The sequence below is a fragment of the Desmodus rotundus genome, chromosome 9 (genome assembly GCF_022682495.2).
Source record: "Desmodus rotundus isolate HL8 chromosome 9, HLdesRot8A.1, whole genome shotgun sequence".
Classification (NCBI taxonomy): domain Eukaryota; kingdom Metazoa; phylum Chordata; class Mammalia; order Chiroptera; family Phyllostomidae; genus Desmodus; species Desmodus rotundus.
This window is the reverse complement of record NC_071395.1, coordinates 22182834-22207181: the sequence shown is the minus strand read 5'-3', so window position 1 is coordinate 22207181 and position 24348 is coordinate 22182834. Positions and strand designations below refer to the sequence as shown.

Here is a 24348-nt window from a genome sequence, read left to right as displayed (position 1 = left end):
ATATACCAGAAGAGTATAAAACAGATTATTACTTACACGATGAGGTTTTGGGGGGACAGTACAGTGGATCTCAGAGTACATACCAAAATAACTGAGAGCACAGGGAAGAGGAACTAGCTTGTGGTGTTTATGGAGGTTTCTGGGTGCTGGTGGTGGGAGGGTGCTGGCACTACTAGGGAATTGCTTGGTTGGAACATCCCACCTGCACCAAAGGATGGAGCACCTGGGCCTTCTCTTCAGCCTTCCCAGGTGTGAGTTAAGGGGAGCAGAGAAGCATGAGTCCCAAAAGCTTTCAACAGTCAAACATCAAAACTGGAATCGGAATCTCCATTGTAACTATCGCTTCCAAAACAAGGGAAGAAAATAACCACATACAAAACTGTCCTCCAACTTTTTCATCATTTGTCTCTGATGATACTGATAGTAAGAGATTTTGAAGAAGGTGCACTAGAGAAATAAGGCATGTTTTTTTGTAAATGTATCAGAGAATTTATACAAATATGACCTGTTATTCATATTATAAAATGAAACCTCTCCCAACTTGTAGTCTAGAAAAACCCCAATTACACGAATAGAGCATGGACCATATGAACTAGTCCAGAGGAGATATGGCCAGCATCCATTGCTTGGGGCTGGTAACATAAGAGTATTTCTGGGAAAAGATTCTTTACACACATCTAAGAAGCACTTACCTGTGTCTCTTATGTCTACCTGCCAAAAATGCCTGCCAGCATCAAATCCCTCAGAACTGAGGACCGCTGGGTAAGAAGTAAGTGCCTGGTGGTCATGAAGACCACTTGGTGCCTTATATGTCACACTTTTTCTATCTCTTGAGATAATGAGACTTGGATGGGCAGTTTCTGGATCCAGTGTCAAATCTGCCTCAAATGTGCTGATCATTTTATGCAGGCCAAAATAATGTGGAGGGAGAATGCAAATCTCTTTCTTTAATTCATATGAAAAGACTGCTGGGGTTGCTAAATTTTCATACCTCTCATGGGTACTTTCAATATCTGTGAGTAAATCCAGGTCTGTCTGGAAGTACTTCTCTACCATTTCACTTAACATATTATTTAATATGAACATATGGTTTGAAATTTGTCTTCTATTCTCAGTTAGTTTTTCTCTAACATCCTTCTCTTCCATAAGTAGAATGGAATTAATTTGATCTTGCTGTAATTCCAAGGAACACTAAAGTTCTTTATATTCATAGTGTAATTCCCTCTTCCAATATTCCATCTTTCTCATCACTTGAAAAGCTTTGCAGCTCGATGTTCATATTCCATTTCTGCGTCTTCAATCTCCACACTCAGGCGCACAACATACCTTTTGAGCTTCCTCCTGTTACTAGCTGCAGCTTCCTCAATGGGTATCAGGGACTGATCCTCATAGTCTGAGGAGACACTGCACTGGGGACACAACAGCTCCAGGTCCTCCTCACAGAACAGGGTCAGAACCTCATGATGCTTCACACACAGAGGCTTTTCTTCCTGCCGTTCTCTCTCCCTCCCTGTGCTGGGAATCTGCTTAACAATATCTGTAATGTGACATAATTGAGTGTTCCTCTTGAAGTTCCTGTCAGGGCAGTGATGGAGGCAGACAGGACAGGGAAAGATGTCCTGGAGATCTTCCCAGCGCTGGTGGATGCAGGAGCGACAGAAGTTGTGTCCACACTCAGTGGTCACTGGGTCTCTCAGGTAATCCAGGCAGAGAGGGCAGCTGGCTTCTGCTTGGAGCTCGACAAGGGAAGCTGCTAGTCCACTGTGCAGTGCAGGTTTCTATTTGAAGAGACTCTCAGCAGTCAGTGTGATCCTCCAGGAGCTACGAAAAGAGAGAGGCTGATATCTGCTCAGTCCTTGCTCTCTCTGTAAGGCAGCAGGAGCTTCCAAGAAGAGTTTGAACCACCAGCAGATGTCCAGTCTTCTTGTCACCCTCTCCTATATTTATCACCACATTTTCCCAAGTGACTTCAAGTACTTGTGGTCAAAACCCTACACAATACAAGTCACATATGGTTTCTGTGGACAAAATGGTATTTCCGTTTTTAAAAAATATATTTTATTTATTTTTAGAGAGGGGGAAGGGAGGGAGAAAGAGAGGGAGAGAAACATTGATGTGCAAGAGACATATCAATCAGTTGCCTCTTGCATGCCCCCATCTGGGGACCTGGCATGCAACCCAGGCACTTGTCCTGATTGGGAATCAAAACAGCAGCCTTTCTCATTGCAGGCCAGTGCTCAATCCACTGAGCCACACCAGCCACAACTCATCTCTTTGAGTTTAGACATTAGTCTCAATGATTCACTTTCTAATGAATTACCAAAATTTCAAAATAATACTGGTTTATTATTCTACCAAATAAAGAATGTTGTAAGGGTATTTTACTTAAAGGGAATATCTTCTTTATCATGGGAATTTACTGAACAACCACTGTAGGATTATATATTGTAAATGTCTGTTAAATCTATCCACAAGTTATAGTTGAAGACTTTTAAATCTAGCACTCATCATTAATGGAAATTTCACTAATATCTAATTGGATTCAGGAATTATGGCAAACAGTAGCTTTTCACCTCACAATACATGCATTCTTCCAGACCCCTTGCAGACAATTAGAGGCTTGCCATAACTTTTAGAAAATGGAGTGAGAAAAAAATGTGTCTCTTCCTGGTGTTGGCCTTCAAGGCTGTGTGCAATTTAATGCTCCCTCTTTCTCTAGTTGTAGTGACCCGGTGCTGTGACAACCCATGACTGAGGGAGTTGGATTCCTGAGCGGGTAGTGCAGCAGTGTCCCACACTGCACTTTACAAGAATGAGTACTTGTTTTATTCTTGCTAAGCAACTGAGATTACCACAGCATGGCATGGCTACTGTGATCAGTGCAGGGGTCCCTTGGACCTCAAGGAAAGCTGTGCTGAGCATCTTTTCATTATGAAGATAGACATAGTACAGAGATATACAAAGTAAAATTTTATTTTGTAACACTATAAACAATATACATACAGGCTTCCAAAGAGGGGCATGTTCTAAAAGGTTGACCATTTCATGTAATATTAAACATGAGTATGTGACATTTGGAGGTTATATATGAAAATGGTTTCATAAAATATGAAACAAATCAAAATAATTAGAATTCCAAAAATCATACAAAAAATAATAAAAAGTAAATACAATGTGATCCTTATTGAGACTTCTTAGGTCAGTTAAACGTGTAGTACAGTCTGGGGAGAACTCAGCAAAGCAGCACAAAGCTGAAAGGGCACCCTTGCCTAGCAAAGCAAAGCCTGTTACACGCAAAGCCAGAGGAGAACCCCAGCTAGAGGCACTTCACATCTGGATAATCCTATTCACAACGCAAACGGTGGTGACCAGGTTGCATAGTCAGGGCGGAACTCATGCAAAATTTGCTTCAAAGGTTAAGACTGATGATGACTCACCACCACCTACCAGCAGTGTATTAAAAGGTTTATTACTTGCATTATGAAGTTTTTTGGGGGGAGAGTAGGGTGGATCTCAAAGTACATCCCCAAATAACTGAGAGCACAGGGAAGAGGAACTAGCTTGTGGTGTTTATGGAGGTTTCTGGGTGCTGGTGGTGGGAGGGTGCTGGCACTACTAGGGAATTGCTTGGTTGGAGCATCCCACCTGCACCAAAGGATGGAGCACCTGGGCCTTCTCTTCAGCCTTCCCAGGTATGAGTTAAGGGGAGCAGAGAAGCATGAGTCCCAAAAGCTTTCAACAGTCAAACATCAAAACTGGAATCGGAATCTCCATTGTAACTATCGCTTCCAAAACAAGGGAAGAAAATAACCACATACAAAACTGTCCTCTAACTTTTTCATCATTTGTCTCTGATGATACTGATAGTAAGAGATTTTGAAGAAGGTGCGCTAGAGAAATAAGGCATAAGTTTTTTTGTAAATGTATCAGAGAATTTATACAAATATGACCTGTTATTCATATTATAAAATGAAATCTCTCCCAACTCATAGTCCAGAAAAATACCAACTTGCATGACATGTCCTCTACGGCATGTTCCGCATATACTAGCACAAAGCTCAATGTGCCAGCACCTATTGATTGGTGACAGTGATATAAAAGCATTTCTAGGGGAAGACTCTTTACATATACCTAAAGACCATTCACCTGTGCCTCCTATGTCTACCTGCCAAAAATGCCTGCCAGCATCAAATCCCTCAGAACTGAGGACCGCTGGGTAAGAAGTAAGTGCCTGGTGGTCATGAAGACCACTTGGTGCCTTATATGTCACACTTTTTCTATCTCTTGAGATAATGAGACTTGGATGGGCAGTTTCTGGATCCAGTGTCAAATCTGCCTCAAATGTGCTGATCATTTTATGCAGGCCAAAATAATGTGGAGGGAGAATGCAAATCTCCTTCTTTAATTCATATGAAAAGACTGCTGGGGTTGCTAAATTTTCATACCTCTCATGGATACTTTCAATATCTGTGAGTAAATCCAGGTCTGTCTGGAAATACTTCTGTGCTATTTCACTTAACATATTATTTAACATGAGCATATGGTTTGAAATTTGCCCTCTATTTTCAATTAGTTTTTCTTTAACATCTTTCTCTTCCACAAGTAGACTGGCATTGATTTCATCTTGCTCTCCTTTCAAGGAACTCTTAAATTCTTTACATTCATAGAGTATTTCTCTCCTGCAACTCTCCATCTTTTTCTGCACTTCAAAAATATTTGCCACTTGGTTTTCAAATCCTGTTTCAGCATCTTCAACCTCCACTGTCAGTGCCTCAAGGTAATTTTTGAGCCTCTTTCTGTAACTAGCTGCAGCTTCCTCAATGGGTACCAGGGACTGATCCTCATAGTCTGAGGAGACACTGCACTGGGGACACAACAGCTCCAGGTCCTCCTCACAGAACAGGGTCAGAACCTCATGATGCTTCACACACAGAGGCTTTTCTTCCTGCCGTTCTCTCTCCCTCCCTGTGCTGGGAATCTGCTTAACAATATCTGTAATGTGACATAATTGAGTGTTCCTCTTGAAGTTCCTGTCAGGGCAGTGATGGAGGCAGACAGGACAGGGAAAGATGTCCTGGAGATCTTCCCAGCGCTGGTGGATGCAGGAGCGACAGAAGTTGTGTCCACACTCAGTGGTCACTGGGTCTCTCAGGTAATCCAGGCAGAGGGGGCAGCTGGCCTCTGCCTGGAGCTCATCGAGGGAGGCTGCAAAGTCCATTGTGCAGTGCAGGTTTCTGTCGGAAGAGACTCTCAGCAGTCAGTGTGATCCTCCAGGAGCTAGGAATAGTGAGAAGCTGACATTTTCTTAATCTTCGCTAACTGTGGAAGGCAGCAGGAGCTACCAAAAAAAGTCCCAGCCACCAGCAGATGTCCAGCCTTCTTGCCACCCTCTCCTTATTTAATGCCTTTTCTCCAATTGTAGATCATCTGTGGTCTCCTCGTAGTCAAAAACCCAGCACAATCCAAGTCATATGTGGTTTCTGTGGACCAAAAATATTGTCATTTAAAGGACAGTTCAATCAGCATTAATCCCTCCATCCCTGTTTGAAAAGTACCTGAGTCCTAGTTGGGTAGCTCAGTTGGTTACAGCATCATCCAGGTACACCAAAGTTGTAGGTTTGATCTCTGGTCAGGGCACATGCAAGAATCAACCAATGAATGTATGAATAAGTGAAACAACAAATTCATCTCTTTCTCTCGTTTCGCTTGCTCTTCCTCCCTCTCTAAAATCAATTTAAAAAATTAGAGAATTAAAACAAAAATCCCTCAGGTAGACCAAAACAATATCATGACAATATTTAAGGAAGAAGAGTTAGCAGTGAAGACTATCATCTAATTTGCAACTCTAAAAGAATTAATCCATCTAGGCAAATTTATTGTTGGCCTCAACCATCACAAAAAGAATGACAGATACCAGAACTGTTAAAGGGAGAGAGTAACACTATTTATAAAGATGTTTTGCTATAAAAATGAACCTAAATCTCATCAAACAGAGGCCTACCCACCTACTTACAGGATATGTAAGGGAAGGAGAAATATGTGAAGGACAACCTGGTTAATTTTATGTGTCAACTTGATTGGGCCACTGAAAGTCCCAGATAGCTGGTGAAACACTACTTCTGAGTGTGGCTGTGAGAGGACTTCTAGGAGAGACTATTATTTAAATTGGTGGATGAGCAAAGCAGAAAGCCCTCCTCAATGTAGTGGGCATCATCCAATCCATTGAGGGCTTGAAAGCAACAAAATTGGGGGTAACATTAAATTCACTCTCTGCTGGACTGAATAAGCTAGCACATCCACCTACTATCCTGGGTGCTCCTGGTTCTCAGCCCTTCAGACCCAGACCTGAATCTGTACCATTTACTTTCAGACTGTCAGGCCTTCCAACTACACCACTGTCTTTCCAGTCTCCTGCTTACAGACTGAAGATCATCTGACTTCTTTGCCTCCATAACCTTGTGAGCCAATACTTGTAAATAAATCTCTTTCCGGAGACATACTATTTGCCTTTTCTCTGGTAAACCTTTAATATCACACTGAGTTAAGTAATTAGTAAAATACAGACTGTGATAAACTACTCAAAATTCAACCATGTTTCCTGACATGAAAGTAAAAAGAAAATTAAAAAACTCATGGAGAAAGAATACAGGAATTAAAGTAGATATAAAGTACATACTAACCAATTACAATGTACAAACCTAATTATATTCCACCTTGAAATACTTGATCAAATTTTAATATGGAAGTTGGATATCTGTGGATAAAAAAATTAATGACAATTATGTTAGATTGAGTTACTGATGGTATTGGAAGTTTGTAAATTCTTTTGGAAAGTATAATAAAAAGTTTACAAGTGAACTCCTATGTCGTCTTTGGATTTGTCTCACAAAAATGGTAAGAACTTGGTAGGATTGTAGGAAAGGAGTGGCAAAAGATTTATAATTATAGCCCCTGGGTTCTTCATACCTGGGTTCATTACTATATTCTCTCTCCTATTATGGGCTCCTAAAATATTCTTTGATTAAAAAAAGGGGTTTTGTTTTTTTGTAATGTAAAAGGAAATGTAAAAAGGAAAATTACATTCACCTTCCCTTTCAGTTTGGTGTCAGCCTACACATAAACTTAAATAAACTTCTTGGAGCATCTGGTTTTAAACAATAAGAATATGTGTGGCACAAAACTTAAGAATTTCTGAATAGTATTTCCAGTTTTCTTCTGTGAATTCTTTCTTGGTGTAACAAGAAATATACTTGGCCTTTGTCCCTAATTCCTGGCACACAGATCCTAAAACCTTTGAGGTTTCCTGAGAGATAGTAGCGTATTTTAGTAGTTATTAGGAGCCCTCTTTTAGCACATCTGAGTTTATACTAATGATGTGACAGCATGGGCCAAGACAGACACATAGTAGCCTGGTCATCGGAAAGACCAATTGATGAGATTAGAACTTTCAGGCCAACCCACTGAATTCTGGGGGCTGGAGATTAAGTTCTGTAAAAACTACTGATGGAGATTTGAAGAGTTCCTGTGTTGGGGAGCACATCCAAATGCTGGGAGGGTGGGACACACTCCAGTTTCACAAGGATAGAAGGTCCTGTCCTCAATACATTTCCAGATCTCCCCCTTGGTGCCTCTTCATCTGGCTTGTCATCTGTACCCTTTATAACGAAGGTGGCAAGCCTAAATAAACGTTTGAGTTCTGTGAGCCCCACTACCAAATTAATGGAACCCAAAGAGGGGGTCGTGTGGACCTCTAATTAATAGCTAGTGGATCAGAAGTACAGGTAACAACCTAGACTTTGGAGTGGCTTCTGCAGTGGGGCCAGTGTTGTGGGTTCGGATGCTGTGGGGTTCGACTCTATCTCTAGATAGTTTCAAATTCCCCCTGTCAGTGTCTGCTTCTTACAGATTCGCTTGGTGATGCATCATCCTTATATGGATTGTTTAATTGTAGGTCTGCTGATTTTTTCTCAACACTGTCAAAATGTGTTTAATGTACAAATTCACTCTGGAGTCCTCGAAACACCAAAAACATCATTTCACCAAACAAATTCCACAGTTTGTTGCAGAGTGAAAAGGGAACATACGCACCTGTGAAAATATCAGTAAATATTTAATCTTCAATTAACTAATCGGATACACGTATAAAAGCTTAAGTAGGGAAGTACATCGAGCAAGAAACCGGAATAGCCTTGAGCAGAGGGCCTGACACGCAGCAGGTCCTCACCTGGAGTCCCCGGGGCTTGCCCGCACCTGCGTCTGGCGTGGGCCAGGCGAGCGGCGCACGTCAGGTCACTCCACACGCGTAGTCGTAACTGCCCCTCCCGCACGGCCTGCGCCTCCGAACCACTAAATTATTCTCTCTGCCGCCAGAAAACCTGTTTCAAAACTTCCAGTGAGAAGCTCCGCTTCTCCTGCAGCCCCCAAGCCGCTCTGAGCGGGCCAGTTCCCCCCTCAACTTCACCCACCACGGCGAGGCGCTAGTGCCGGCTCACCCCAGTCCGCACCCGTCTCGGTCTGTCCCCACTCGGTTCAGCCCCAGATCCGGGCTCCTTCCGTCCGTCAGTCCCGCTCACCACGACGCGCTCCCGGTCGGAGTCGGCTGGGCGGGGCTTCTGCGCAGAGGGGAGGAGCTGAGCAGCGTCCCTGGCGCCTAGGGGGCGCTGTCGGCTCCTCCCCCCCCCCACCCCCCGCAGCATCCGGTCTTTCTCCTCCAGGTCGGAGGGCACCGCGCAGCCCCACCCCTCTGCTCGCCCTCCTCCAATCCGGTAGGCAGTGGTCCCAAGTGGCCGGCCTTCAGGGCCTTTCCCGTCTTCCTCTTGGAAGGCATCTGCTAAGTGTTCACCTCCTGTTCGTCCTGTACTTAGTCTCCCCTCTAATTCCATCAGTGTCCTGGTTTCTGAATCCATGGAATATTTTGACAAGTCCTCGTTTTGTTTTTTCTCAAATGAAATTGCCTAACAGTTTCCGCCTGTTCTTTGGAGGTTGTCTTAAGACCTTCCGCCCCTTAAAGGAGGTGTTTCGAGAATCTGTCCTTGTCTTCGTTTTCTGATTCCCGAAATCATTCCGCAGTTTTCAGCCTCCACAGGCTCACGTGCGGCAGGCGAGCCCCCAGTAGCAACATCTGTCCTGTCCCTGCTCATTCAGGAGAGGGGGACTTTGTAGGGGTGTGGAAGGAAGGTGAGGGAGAGGCTGTTACAGGCCCAAGGTTGGTGTGTCCGGTGCTTCAAAAGAAACGCCAATATTCAGTAGATCAGAGTTGGGAGCAAGGACAGGTTGATTGATGGAGAAGATGGGAGACCTAATTCTCAAATCCATCTGAAGAGCATCTGGAACCCAGACGTCTTTTATCGTTAAGGGAAGGAAGGAGGGACAAGGTGTGAGTGCTGGCCCTAGCCCGGTAGGCTTAGAAAGAGATCAAGGAAGACTACAAAATATGGAGACTCCTGTACAGTTTTGAAAAAGTTTCCACCTCCGCTGACAAGGGGCCTGCTAATTCCTCTAGTTAATTAGCATGTCGACAGCAGGAGCTATTAGCTTGCAGGCCACTAGAGAGAGGAAGCGTCTCATTCTGTTACAGGGCTATGACTGGGCAGTGCCGTGACAGCTCTAGTGAACAGGTTTATCTGGGTGGAATGTATCAGAGTTTTGCCTTTAGGAGGCATAAGGTGTAGTTTGTTTGATTTTTAAATAAATCTTCCTGGTGCTTCTGACCTTTTGTGAGATCCTCAGTTAATTTTGAATGTCCGCATCCAGATTTGATCATTCTCAGGCTCTGTCCCTTCATTGATAGCTCTCATTCAGATACTCACTCACCACTGGTAGAGGGCTCACTGTCCATGGACTCTGACCAGCAGCCTGGAATGCAGGCATCACAGCACATCCTCCACCAGCAAGGAGAGAGATGAGCCATCGAGTGAAGGTTTTGGCCTCCTCTTTATGGCAATAGCCATCTACACTGAGGAGAATATAAAGATTTTCTTTAATTAGGAACACAAATGCCTTTACTCCAGAACTGTCTTCTGGAAAGGTTCTTAAAGGTAAAATGATATCCCATGTATTAAGGTAAAGATTCCCATGGTAGAATGATTACACAGAGACTTTCTCTCCTCTATTTGCTTTTCTAGAGCAATTCCACTTTAATGGCTTTTTGAAGAAACTTCCAAATAGCCTATACCAGATGTCAATGTGATTTATATTTATTATATTTGTCTAGAGAACATTCTCCTTGTATATCTTCAAGTGACAGCAACCTACATATTCTACACTACCTATGTGTCACATACTTTCATCCTGTATCAGCACATCGTTTTAAATGTGTTCCCACCTTTAAAGAAAAGACTGGATGTGAGATAGTGTAAACATTATAGATGTTTTCTGAAGAATTTGTAGGTTATCTTCTCCTCTAGATTAATGTTTCCCACAATGTATTTACCTGTCTAGTTTATTGTCTCAACATAGCTAAACAAAATAATAAATAAAGTCATATTTTATTATTGAAGCAATGTCCTTGGGTATTTTATTGGCAATTACATTGAAGCTGTAGTCAAAGTTGGAGAGGACTGACATCTTCACTATATTGTCTTGCAATCATGCATGTGTGGTATACTTTTACATTTTAAAGGTTTTCTAGGCTCTTTTAACTGCGTAAGAAGCCCTTTATATCTCTAACTGGTGTGGCTCAGTGGGGTAGACATCACCCTGAAAACCAAAAGGTCACTGGTTCAACTCCCAGTCAGGGCACATGCTTGGGTTGTGGGCCAGGTCCCCAGCTGGGGGAGTACAAGAGGCAACTAACTGATCGGATCAATGTTTCTCTCTCTCTCCCTCCATCTCTCTCTAAAAATAAATAAATAAAATCTTTTTTTTAAAAAAGAAGACCTTTGTAATGTTAATGATTTGTTCCTAATATTCTTGCATATTTAGTCCTAGACTCTTTATTAGCTGTTTTACATTTTGATACAATTATATCAGATTCACTTTAAACATTTTCTTTTTTATTTTACTCACATATGGATATACTTATTTGTTGTTCACGTATGAATATTGATCTTTTATATAATATTTGCTAAAATCCCAGTAAAGTCTTTATAAATCATCTGTAGTTTCACTGGGTTTTCTTTTTCTTTTTAAATTTATTTTTTATTTATAGTTTACATTCAATGTTATTTTGTATTAGTTGTGCAGCATAGTGGTTAAGTCATCCATATACTTTACAAAGTGTTCCCCCCAATATTTCCAGTATCATTGGGTCTTCTAAGAGATATTGTCCTTAATGACAATTTTGTTTCTTTCATTGTTAAGACTTCTTTTTTAGTATCACGTACCGAGCTCACTAGGATCTCTGCTGAGGACTACACCATTGGGCTCTCGGACTGTCAGCACCCCAGCCCACTCCCTAGTAAAAAGACAATTAGCATGAAGTCTTTATAAAAGTCAATCTAACAAAAAAGAAGTAGAGAGAGAAAGAATAGCTTTCAAACAATGAAAAATGTGTCCACAAATGTGGACATTATGTGTTCATTTAAATCAGTTTATTTCTGAATATATAATAATGATATTGTGATCCTATAAAATACTGTATTTTTCAGACTATAAGATGCACCCCCCAAATTTGGGAGGAAAGGGGGGTGCATCTTATAGTCTGAATGTACCTTACATTTACATTGGTGAAATATTATGTTATTAAATATTTTACCACATTTTTTGTCTCAAAATTTTTTCCCTATTTTTCTCCTCTAAAATCTAGGAGTGTCTTATGGTCCAAAAAATACGGTACATCCTCCCTTTTATGATGTCAAAGTTTAAATGTTCAGTGGGAAAGTGCCATGGCATCTGCAACTTACCTTCAAATGCTTTAGCTAAATGAAGGTATAGATAAAGAGAATGGATACATAGAATTGCAGTAGTAAAGCAAATGTTCATTGGGCAATCTAAGAGATGAGTATACATGTGGTAACTGTACTACTATTTTTTAAATTATTTTTTTCAGATTTAAATTTTACTAAAAAGAACATGTGGAAAAATAGGAGTGTTGGCTCCTAGAGAGATGGATAGGTGGAATTAAGTGAAATGCTGAGTTGAAACAGCCTCAGATACATTCATTTTTTTATTATATCCTTTTGTGCTATATAAATTAACTTGCACCAAAAATTAATAAAGATGTATTTTTAAATTATGCAGAACAATCTCCTTCCCATGCTCCCCCCCCTTTCCTTCCACAAAATCAGAATGTTGGAAAAGTTTTACCTTATATGATGTCTATCCATTGAGTAAAAATATGCAGAAGTTCTAGGCACTTCCATTAGTCTATAGAAAATAACATACCCTCTTTTAAAAGAAAAAAGAAAAAAACTAAAAAAGAAGGTTTTGAGACCAATAACTCCTAAAGTCTCTTTGCACTTCAAGTTTTTTATAGCTTACTAATTCCGTATCCATTTATTTTTTGTGGGGCATTGATCTAATGCTAGTATCATTTATGGAATAACTATTTTGTGTCTGTTACTAAGATAATATATATCCTCTTTTATTATGAACAACATCACTGTAACTTTTGTCTGTAGAGGGAAAAAAGAGGTTCTATAGACAGTAACCTCACAGGGTGATCTAATCACAAACTTCTACCTGGACAGGTCATGGGGGGTAGTCCTGCCCCAGGCCTGTAACTTCTTCGCTTATGTTTGCCTTAAGCAAGACCTGTTGATTGTTTCTGTGCATCTCGGGTAACATATCTTTGAAATCCCCACCTTGCTTTCTCCCACCTTCACGTCATAGTCCTTATCTTCGCTCCTTGATTTCCAATGCATAAAAGAAAGTGTGAACCTTTTTCTGTGGAGTATTTGAGTTCTTGCTCCCAGGCATATGTCCTCAGTGTGACTCAACTAAACTCATAAAAATTCCTCACAAAGAAAAAAGTTCTTTACAAGTTTGGCTGTTTCATGACATGGTTTACATTTATTTTGCATAAAAAGATGAAATTCATAGGAATTAAGTAAGTTTTCCTAGGACACCTAGCTAGTAAATAAATAGCAGCTCAAGCTCCTTATGTCTCCCATGTACGTGGTTTGTCTCTAATCTTTCCATTTGATAACTAATTGCTTGCGTGGAAATTGTCTTATAAATCAAGATTTTCCTTTCCTTTGATTATTTTTTCAGAAAGCATTCTTCAATTGTTAATTACCCGGTCAAATAGTAATGAAAAGTACAGATATCTAAGCATTTTGAAAGAGGTTGTTGTGGCAGCACAAAGAAGCAACATTCCGTCCTTGTAGCTCCCAGAAAGTCTCCGTGCTAAGCCTTCCTTTCAACTTTTGTTTGTGGGAGAGAATTCTCTTCTGCAATCCAGAATTCTTGTGATGTTCCCATGGGATGTTTGAGTAAACCATGGAACACAGGGTCTCTAATATAGTAAAGCACTCAGTGAATGGTAGCTTTTATTTGAAAACAAGAGGGTAAAAAATACTGGAGGAAACATTGATCCACCAGAAAATATAGCCTATTGGTTCTTTAAATACATTCTTTTTCTTGGAGACAATGATTCCAGAATCTGAACCATTGAAATCGGAGGGCAACTGAGTCTGGGGCTCGTGTTGCCTGTCACCACTCAGCCAAAAAGCAGAGGCAGGGATTGGATTATAATTGTGCTTTTATTAATATCAGAAGCTAGAAGTCTGAGGAGGTGGCAGGTTAAACCCTAACATCCATCTTACCTTGAGCTATCAGAAGCAAGTTTATATAAAGGAAACATAGGAATTAGGGAGGGGGGAATTCCTAGGGGGATCGCTTGGGAGGGGGAGCTAACAGGGGAGTCCACAGCTTCTTCCCAAACTGGCTCCTTTGTTCCGGTGTAACCTCTCCACTGGCATTAGAATTCCTCTCCTTCTCTTCCCCAGAGGCCTGTGGTTTTAGGCCAGGGAGGTTATGGATTCTCTGGTTACAGAGGAAAGGTACAAATCTTTTACTCTCAAGTGTCCTTGGTTAGAGGAGACAGGTCTTGTGATTCACTAGCTGGCTGTAAATTGCACAAACTCCTTGGCTTCATTAATTTTTTTTTTTTTGTCTGTTTCGTCATTCTACTTGCCCAGGAGTGTTCCTAGTTTCTTACTATCCTGTCTCACAGTTTCTCTTCTGTGTGCCCGATAGGTCCAGAGTCGTCTCTATAAACTTCCCCTACTCAGGGCGGGGCAGGGTGGGGGAGATTCTGCAATCAAGGGAACAGGTTACAGCTTATTGTGAATATGCAGGGAGCAAGGGATGCACTCAACCCAGACCCCTGAAACTGAAGGGTAAAGCCCCCCATTCCTTGTACTGCACAAGGTTGAGATTGAACACCCTGAAGAGAGTGTGAAAGTGGAGTCAAGAGTTACATTTCTGGGTGAGAGACGGAATGGGCCTCAGCCTTTCAGATTTCAGTTTCCTCAGCAGGGAAGATGGGATTAAATGGAGTTGAGAGGAATCAACAGAAGATTACAAAGGTGCAAATGAGTTCATGCCTATGAACAGGACTGCTGGGCTCTCCTGGCCTGATTGAATCACAGGAGATCCCTCACCCCACCAAGCAGCATCTCTGAACATCCTCTCATCCCACCCTGGCCCACCCCTTCCTCAGCCAGGGAGGAGCCACTGGTCTCTGGTGGTTGTGGTCCGGGTCCTAATACCCTCTCTCTCCTAGTGGTGTGTATGTATATATGTGTCAGGGTCACAGGGCCAACCATACGATCTGGTGTCAGACTGGCTTCAAAGACCCTCCTAGCAGACAGGTGTCAGCAACCACACTTACCTGCCCAGGGCCAGCGGCTCAGATGAGTTAGGAGATGGGACCCTGTGGATGCAGGAGGTAAGATGGGCGGCTTCCTGGGATCTGCTTGTGCCCAGCTAAGACAGGCTAAGACATTGTACCTCTAAGGCAATCCAAATTTGAGTTCGGTTTATTTTATTTATTTATTTGTATTTATTTTTCAATTACAGTTGTCCTTCAGTATTAGTTTCAGGTGTACAGCAGAGTGGTTAAACATTTATATACACCTTATGAAATGATACTCCATCAGCACAGCACCCTTGACACCACACATAGTTGTTACATTATTCACTGATATTCCCTGCGGGGCTTGGCTTACTTTTAAAAAGCATGAGGTTTATTATGGTTTCCTGGGTCCTCTCAGAGCCTTGTCCTAAATCACTGAAATGCTTGATAAAAATGTGGAGACCCAGATGTGAGCCTTGAGGGCTGAAAAAGGGAATTTCTGTGTGTGCTAAAGTGACTGGTGAGTGTCCTCGGAGATCGATCTCACAGATGCAGCCACAACAGCCAGTTCCAGGTGAACTGGCGGAGGGGATGATGTGGATACAGGAGGCAGGAGCCTAGGTTTCCTGAGCTGAAACTCTAGCAAGGCCTCGACAGCCTTCACAAGGGAATCCATGCTTTTATTATGGTTCGGGTTCCTCGGTGAGCCATGTCATAAGTCATCCAGATGCTTGCTAAAGATACAGAAACCAAGATCCCAACCTGACCTAATGGGTGACTAATATCTGTGTGTGACAAAGCACCCAGAGGGCCTGGTCTGCAGCTGCCTACGGAACTCCTTCTAGGACGACTCAGTGATGGTGGGTTTGTGTTTAGTGGGGATAGGTGGGGACATTTGGTTGGTGTACAGGAGGTGAGTAGAGAGATCAGGGCCTTGGCCCTGATATGCCTAACGCTTAAATCCTGTGTTGATTTGGTCTTCCTTAATCTCACCATCTGCTTACTTACAGACACTTGTGAGTGTTTAAGTAGGTGGTCCAACACAACTAAGTTTAAGTGGGACACCCAGAAACTTGGGCAGAGTTTAGTTGTTATACAGGCAATCAGGTCAGGGACTAAGACAACAATCATGGCAGAGATAACATGGTTACTGTTCCACAGGGGTGCAGATCTCCAAAACCTGTGTGAGTTGGCAGCGGTCATAGAGTTAAAAGGAGAATTCACGATCCTGTCCTTACTGTCCTCCGACATTGTGTTGGAGAAGGGACCCATTATAGATTCAGGGGAAGCTGGGATCAGAAAGAAGTGACAAATGAACTGGGAGCTGGCTAAAAGGACTGGAGACAACGAAGGGGATCTGTTGTACAAGCTACTGGGTCAGAGGGAGCTGAACCTGCTAGAAAAGGGAAGGAAGGTGAGAGCTGCAGAGAGCTTGGTGCTGGTAGAAGCTGGAGCTCAGCAAAAGATCGTGGTGTGGAGGTGGGACCAGCAGTCCGGTAGGGGAGGGGCATGATAGGATCCCTGCTGTTGGAGGAGAGATGAGGGGAGTCCTCCCCAGTGAATGCTGATGGATTTGGCAGTTCGAGAGGAGTTCTGATGGCCAGAGGGACCAGATGGTAGCTTGGTCAAGAGTTGGAGTAGTGGCCACAAAAGATGTATGGAGAGTCTGGGTATTACTAGATACCACTGAGTGCTTTCTCTGTGCCAGGCTGGCTGCTAGGCACATTGTCCTCCCCATAAATCCTTTCTGACTTGTCAAAGGTCACAGGGCCATAAATGGGGGTGCCAGGATTTCAGCCCAGGCAGCTTGGCTCGAGTCTTTTAAAATCATTGGCAGTCACATGTGTTACAAAGAACAACGTCTCCTGTTGGTCACTTTGATGTCTCTGGAATTTTTTTCTATTTTTTTAAAAGATTTTATTTATTTATTTTTAGAGAGAGGGGAGGGAGGGAGAAAGAGGGAAAGAAACATCGTTGTATGAGAGAAAAATCAATCTGTTGCCTCTTGCGTGTCGCCCACTGGGAACCTGGCTTGCAACCTAGGCATGTGCTCTGACCAGGAATTGAACCAGAATCCTTTTGGTTTAGGCCGATGTTCAAACCACTGAGCAACACCAGCCAGGGCTGGAATTTTCAAAATGATCTGCTTTGATTTCATAATCGGTTATTTGTTTCTATGATTAATTTCCATTACCCATTTGTATATCCATTATGGTTTTTTTTTAGTTTCTCTGTGTAGGAGCTATTTATATGGTTTGACAAAATAATATCAATTTTCTGATTTTCAGTCATACAGATGGCTTTCTCAAAAAGAATGACAATATTTTACCATAACTTATTCTTGTAAGCTACGATTTTATTATCACTTTTACTTTTAATAGACTTGCAAACAGGTAGTTGCATGGGCCTGTAACTCTACGCCACCACCCATTTAAGAAATCGATTATTACCACCATCTGGAAGGCTTTTTCATGTTCCTCCCAATCACTAGCCGGTCCCTCCTCCCCAAATGTTAGCCGAAGCGGACGACCCATGAAGTAGGTTTGTTTGTTTGTTTTTTTAATGTGCCCCAGGCATGAAACAGCTCTGGCCACCGACACAGGCATTAAGCTGGGATGACCTAAGGACTGTACGTCTGCTTTGTCCCTGACTGACGTAAGAGCAACATCACCAATCAGGTGTCTCCTTGCCCATTGCCAGGGGGTCATGAAATAGTATTTTCTGCACACACTCTGAGTTACTGTGCCTTGGCTTTTCTTCACCCACTACGTCTGTGAGATACAGCCATTCCATTGTTGATTCGCGACCCATTGTATGAATGCGCCGTAATCCACTTATGCAATCAAATGTTGTAGGACACGGGGTTATTGCCACCATAGGCCTGTTGTGAAAAATATCGCAGCGAACCTTGTGTATGGGCTTTTGTGTGCCATTTTTATTCCCTTTGGTTCATATGTCTGATGGTTATATAACCTGAGTAGAATAACGGCATCCTAAAGTATATTTATGTTCAAAGTCAGGTCATAACGCAAAATAGTTTTCTGAACTGCTTGTACCAACTTGCAGTATCACCAGCTGTATATATGCAAGTTTTTTATTTTACCACTCTGAAATTTATTTCACCAGTTTGAAATGCCAAACTGAGGACAGTTGCCAGAAAGCAAGATCTCAAATGCTCCTCTGTTTCAGTTTACATTGAAACCCTGGGCTGGGGGGAAGTGGAAGAGAGTATAAAGGGGGTAAATGATATTGGGAAAAAAAACTTAAATGAACTATTAAAAAAATAAAAGAAACCCTGATCTCCAATTTTATTTATTCTGAGCATCACACAAAAATCAGTTTTTTGAGTTGGAGGGTCCTCAAGAGTAAATTTAATCTAATTCAAATCCCATTCAATTTTCTGTACCAGCTGGATATATCCTGCAGTTGAAAAGCTTAAAGGAAAAACAAGTAAACTTTGGTATATTATGAATTCAGTGCTATCAAAAATAACTGGTTTAAGCCAAATCATGCCAAATCCCTTTCTTAGGTTTTTCATGAGGTTCAAAAGATTGAACTTGGGAATTTTATTCTTGTTTACTAGATTCTCCTGGAGATAAGAATGTTGGGTGACTTTCCCCAGGCTGCCCAGATGGTAGGTCACTAAGGATGGAGGCTGACCCAGGTGTAGATGACCTAGTCCCAAACCCACACATTCGCCACAGTCCCATGCAGCACCCTTGCGGATGACTTGTGTTTAGCTGGATAGTGGTGGTAGAGAGACACATCAGTGGTTGCTTCAACTGTGGCAGTGAGCAGGACTACAAGACAAACGGTAGCCTTTTTAACATGCAACAATATTTTCTCATCCCCAGGAACAAAGAGTTACTTTAGTGCCATGTCTGCTTTCTAACCAAAAAGAATTGCTGAGCTTGGATTCAACTGCCCTGTGACCAGCTGGAGGTGGTGAACCGAGCTCCTCTGGACACCTGTGGCCAGTGGTCGCATAGGAAAGAACGACTCAGGACAGGAAGGACAGCGAGACCTGAGTGTGCATCTGCCTGTCAGTGGAGAGAGATCTCACAGAGCCCAGCTTCCTGAAGAAAACCCACCTCAGTCCAGTCTATTCAGGGCTCCATGGAAGTCGAAGCAGCTCTGGCAGGACTCCAGGCAGAAGTCAACTGTCCCATCTGTCTGGATGACCTGAGAGACCCTGCCACCATCGAATGTGGGCACAACTTCTGTCGCTCCTGCATCCAGCAGTCCTGGACTGATCTGCGGGACAGGCTCCCTTCTTGTGTGTCGTCATCTGTGCCAAGAGAGGCACCTGAGGAGCAACACCCAGCTGGGAAGGATGATTGACACTGCCAAGCTCCTCCAGATCACCAGGAGCAAGAAGAAGCATCAGGAAGAGAGGTGCTTGTGTGAGAAGCACAACCAGGTTCTGACCCTCTTCTGTGAGGAGGACCTAGAGGTGTTGTGTCCCCTGTGCACTCAGCCCCCCGACCACCAGGGCCACCAGGTGAGGCCCATGGAGAAGGCCGCTGCCCGTCACAGGCGAAGGCTCAGCAGCTACATTGAGCCCCTCAAGAAGCAGGTGGCAGATGTTCAGAAACTAATAACCACCCAAGACAGGAAACTGTTGGAACTGAGAGACGAAGTGCAAAACCGGAGAAGGAAGTTAGCCACTGAATTTGAGCACCTCACACAATCTGTAGAACAGGAGCAAGAGGCCGTTCTTTCAAGGTTAGCTGAAGAAGAGAAGGATATTCAACAGAAACTCAGTGCGAACACAAGTGCATTTGCAGACCACATTTCCAGCCTGAACAGTCTCCTAAACGTGGTGGCAGAGAAGAGTGTGATGTCAGATGTGAAGTTGCTGACGGACATCAAGAGTGTCCTGCACAGCTGTGAAAGCCTGAAACCCCCAGATGTGTGTTGGGTCTAGTTACGGGGAGAAGGGTGCAGTCTTCCCCCCCAGTATTCGGCCCTGCAGAAAATTATACAGAAATTTAGAGAAGAAGTTACTCTGGATCCTGAGACAGCACATCCTAATCTGCTTGTGTCTAAGGACAGAAAGTCGGTGACATTTGTGAAGAAAAAGCAAAGAGTTTCTCGGAATCCAAGGAGATTTATGACTGACCCAGTTGTCCTGGGTTCTGAAGAGTTTGATTGTGGCTGACATTACTGGGAGGTCCAGGTGGATGACAAGCCCGAGTGGACTGTGGGCATCTGTAAAGCCTCCCTGACCAGGGAGAGAAAGCGGTCCCCACCAGGACAGAACAGATGTTGGACAATTCAGCTGCAGAATGGTGATTATGTGGCGTGAGGGCCTGCTCCCGTCATCCTTGTGCTGAAGGAGAATCCCAGAGGGATTGGCATCTATCTGGACTATGAGTTGGGGCAGGTTTCGTTTTACAGTTTGGATGACAGGTCTCACATCCATTCTTTCATGGATAAATTTTTTGAAGTGCTAAAGCCTTACTTCCGTATTGGATGTGATCCTAAACCTCTTACAATCTGTTCTGTAAGAGATTACGAAGGTGACCTGTGACTGCCTCATTTTCTTCCCATGATTTTTGAACAGTAGCTAGAATTTTGTACAACTATCAGTGACTCTAGCACCAATACAAAAAGTTTTTTTAATGCTTATTTGACTTAACATACGTGAAGAAAGTTTCTCTTATTTTGTGTTCTATTTTTTTTTAAATTTTATTTCAATAGCAATAGAGATGTGGGAACTAACAAATACAGTGTTACCAAAATTCCAATAATAAAGTGTAAAGTGTACTTTCATGGCTGCAATAAATTTGTGAATATTTACCTATCTCCTATACCTATGCATTTACATGTTTCATAATTACCTTACATGTTACATAATTACCTTCCTCTTCCAGTGGGAGAGGAAACAATTGTGGGGAGACAGTTTTCAGTGGATCTCAAGTTTCTGTTGTTTGGGGAGAAAGGAACTGAGTACTCCAGACAATATTTTCAAGGAACAGTATGTATGACAACAGGCTTGGACGGTAGAAATGGTGTCTCCATACAAAGCGAAGGGCAGGTTTGTTTACTTCCTGTATGATGAAGTAATGTCTCTCCCAGGGCAAAGGTCAGACAGAATTGGTACCCTTTATAAAGAATGGGGTTTTCCTTATTACTCAAGGGGTATCCCAAATTAAACTCTTGCCTGAAAAATAGAGGCTAATGTCTATCATGCCTACTAATTATGAAAATCAAGTGAGATTTTTAACATATACTTTGACACAAGTGACAGACAAAGGTCAGTCTTTATTATGTCCATCATAAATAAGATTGCCATGGTTGGTTAATTTGGGGGCCTAATAGCTTTTATATTTTGATTTGGAACAGTCAGTACGAAATTCCCATTTCCTTCCCACTGCCGGGAGATTTGTCTCCAGGTCTTTACCAGGTTAAACTGGCTGCCACTTTTCTCTCCCTGGTTCTAACATTTAAACCTGTTTCTATTCTATTTCTGATTTACATTGGTTTTGACAGTGGTGCATATATTATTTTTGTTATGAAAAGAAGATACACATATAAAATGGATTAAAACAAAAACTAAAATAAAGGAAAAAAGAAAAATGGATTAAAATACATTGGTAGAATTTAAAGAATAATAAAACTATGTAAGAATTTATTTAACTTATTTTATGCTGGGCTTTGCCTTTTATTTACTGGCAGACACTTAGGAGTATTGCTATTTGCCCTGACTAGTGTGGCTCAGTGGTTTGGGCATGGTCTGGAAGACCAAAATGCTGCTGGTTCGGTTCCTGGTCAGGGCGCATGCTTGGGTTGCAGGTCAGGTGTCAGGTTGGGGGGTGTGAGAGGCAACCAATCCATGTATCTCTCCCTCTTTTTCTCCCTCCCTTAACCTCTCTCTAAAAATAAATGAAGTCTTTTTTTTAAAAAAAAAGTATTAGTCTTTGCTTTTACAGTAGCACATGAATGGTATTCCTACTTTATTTTTCAGCAATTTTTTTTGCTTACAACCTACCAGCATTTACCAATAATATATTTCACTCTGCCATTTATCTTATATCAGGTTAGCTGAAGAATACAACTTATCTACAGTATTATTTTCTACAGGATTCCACCATATTATACTGGATTCACGTGAGCACAAAAATATTTTCAGCTACAAAACCTTTTCTCTCCTCACAAGTTAAACCCTTTTAATCTTGTCATGCAAATGTGCAAAGTAAAGATAATAGGATAATGAAGATCCCAGAGTCATTATCAGTATAACAGCTTAATCACTTTAAGTTCTGTTCTATATGTATCAGATAAAAAGAACATAGTTTACATCTCAAGAATTCCCTTCTAAATACAGTTGGCATCTATGAACCACCGCTTGTTACATACGGGCTCCCTCCGTGTTGGCTTTCTGTCAAGAAACTCAACTGGTAACCAGGCAGGCAGGTCTGGGTTGAAATCTCTTTTTGGCTTCCTCAACTTTCTCTTTCCTTGGTTTGATCATTTAAAAAAAAAAAAAAAAAACGTAAATTATAACAGAAACGATCCTACTCGGTTATGACAAAGAAGACTCCAAAGTTCTTAGATCAGGGCCACAGACACAGAAGTGCTTCCTGTAATTACAGGAAAAATCCCCCTCCTGCCCTGCCACCCTTCCGCCCTCCTACTCCCCCCATTTCCAAGAAGATCTGGTCTTTACTGGGCGGAGTCCTCACGGCCACACCCTCCCACCTATACTCAAGTTTGGGTCCTGTGTGCAGCTTCCCGCACTGGTTGAGGATCTGTGGCGGAGTGGCCCTGTCCCGGAGCTCCCCTCTCCAGGTAAGCCGGGAGATGGGAGGGTGTGGGTGCAGGAGGCTGGAATGTGGTAAAAGGCTTGGCCTAATGAGGAGGTTGTTGGTACGCCAGAGAGATCATGCCTTGCCAGGGAATCCAGACTCAGGTTTGGCTTATTTCAAAGCACATACCGTGTATTACACTTCCTGGTTTCTCAAAAAGCGTCGTCCACAACTGCCTGCAATATTTGTTAAAAACACAGATACATAGCCTTGATCGGTATGGCTCAGCTGGTGGGGCATTGTGCTGCGAAGTGGAAGGTCGCCAGTTTGATTCCTGGTCAGGGCTCATGCCTGGGTGGCGGGTTTGGTCTCTGGTTGGGGCAAGTGTGAGAGGTGACCGATGGATGTGTCTCTCTCACATCGATGTTTCTCTCTTTCTTCTTCCCTTCCCATCTCTCTAAAAGGAAATAAATGAACCTTAAAAAAGAAAAACAAAGTAAAAAACAGATCCCACCCTGTCCTAAAGTGGAGCAATATCTTGTGTGTGACTAAGCTCTCGGTGTTGCTGGTCTGAGGCCAAGTGTGAAATCTGGGATGTCTCAGTGAGGGAAGGTTCGGGGAGGTTGGGGAAGTGGAGGGATGAGAGCTATGGGGCCCCTATCTCCAATTCTCAGGCTCTGAATGGCCTTGATCTCCCTTACTCCAACCAGGCTGCCTTCTTGTAGGGGGCTAAGTAGTTTACCCAAAGCCACAAAGTGTATGGGGGAGCACCAGGAACCTAATGCAACAAATATTTAATGAGTTCCTATGAGGTGCCAGGCACTGCCTGAGCTGGATGCGTAAGGACCAGTAATAAGAAAGAAAGATACAGGCTGAATATTTTCATAGTTAGTGTGGAACATCACTATAATGATTAAGTTTTATAGAGAGTGTGTGTGATACTGAACCTTAAAATTGGATGTTGGGGATGGGTGTGTGAGCTCTGAAGGAAGAGGAGGAGCTAAGGAGGGACACGGGTAGCTAGAGCTTTCCTGGGCTCCAGGTCAGCAGTATTCAACTGCCCTGGGATCAATTACATCTCAATTAAAAACAAATGGTGGTACTTGCAAGCTGCCTTGAGAGAATGCAGTTGTCAGTAAATGGAAGTTATACTTACTCGGTACTGTGTATAGAGAAATTTTTTATGGACAATTGAAATAAAGTGTTTCTAACACCCCCACCCCCCAAAAAAAACTCTGGGGCCAGTAGGTCAACCTGGAGAAAGTAAAGGAAGAACTGGGGCTGAAGCCAGCCTAGAGTGGGCTTGGTGCCAGATAAGGGACAGACCACGAGGACTCTCCTGGGCTTGGTGAGGGATATGGGGAAACTTGGGCACATTCTAATCCTGTACCTGTGCACAGGCAGGAATGGCCTGGTGGACACTAGTCCCAGGTCACAGGGTCATCCTGCAGAGCCCACAAGTCTGAAACCCAAACTGCTATATAACAAGTTTTTGATAAATTTGGTGCAAACGTATTTGGCAAAACATCACCTGACAGGAAGCTTTTTATAGTCTTTAATTATCCCACTTGGTTTAAACACACATTCATTCTGCTCCGTAATTATTATTGTGTTTAATTAGGAAGTGTTTCCCTATGTCATCCCATGGACATTTATATAATACATGGTCTATGTAGTACATTCATTTTCTAAAATACGAAATTCGGAATATTGTAGTCCAGTGGTCTAGGGGGAAGAGACAACAGCCGGGACTGGACTGAAGTGGGGTGAGAAGTTACCTGCTTTTTTCAGTCTACAATGTATTGTGTGCCTCCTTCTGTATCAATACATTTGGCGCTACCATCTTTCTTTAAAATC

General features: G+C 42.6%; 2 protein-coding genes and 2 pseudogenes across 2 annotated transcripts; 1 reads left to right on the top strand and 3 right to left on the bottom strand.

Moving 5' to 3' along the window:
* Positions 1–398: 398 nt before the first annotated feature.
* LOC112312331 (tripartite motif-containing protein 60-like) lies at positions 399–3042 on the bottom strand. Its single transcript, XM_024568731.2, is given in 4 exon segments — positions 399–465; positions 467–1259; positions 1262–1778; positions 3004–3042. Coding segments are annotated over 4 exon segments (1416 nt in total).
* Positions 3043–3841: 799 nt separating this feature from the next.
* LOC112312394 (tripartite motif-containing protein 75-like) lies at positions 3842–5218 on the bottom strand. The gene has a single exon (XM_024568841.2). The coding sequence runs from the start codon at positions 5216–5218 to the stop codon at positions 3842–3844; it is 1377 nt and encodes a 458-aa protein (XP_024424609.2).
* A 12082-nt stretch (positions 5219–17300) lies between these two features.
* On the bottom strand, positions 17301–17445 carry LOC112312747 (small nucleolar RNA SNORA48; annotated as a pseudogene).
* Positions 17446–18856: 1411 nt separating this feature from the next.
* LOC112312333 (tripartite motif-containing protein 75-like) lies at positions 18857–20273 on the top strand (annotated as a pseudogene).
* Positions 20274–24348: the final 4075 nt, after the last annotated feature.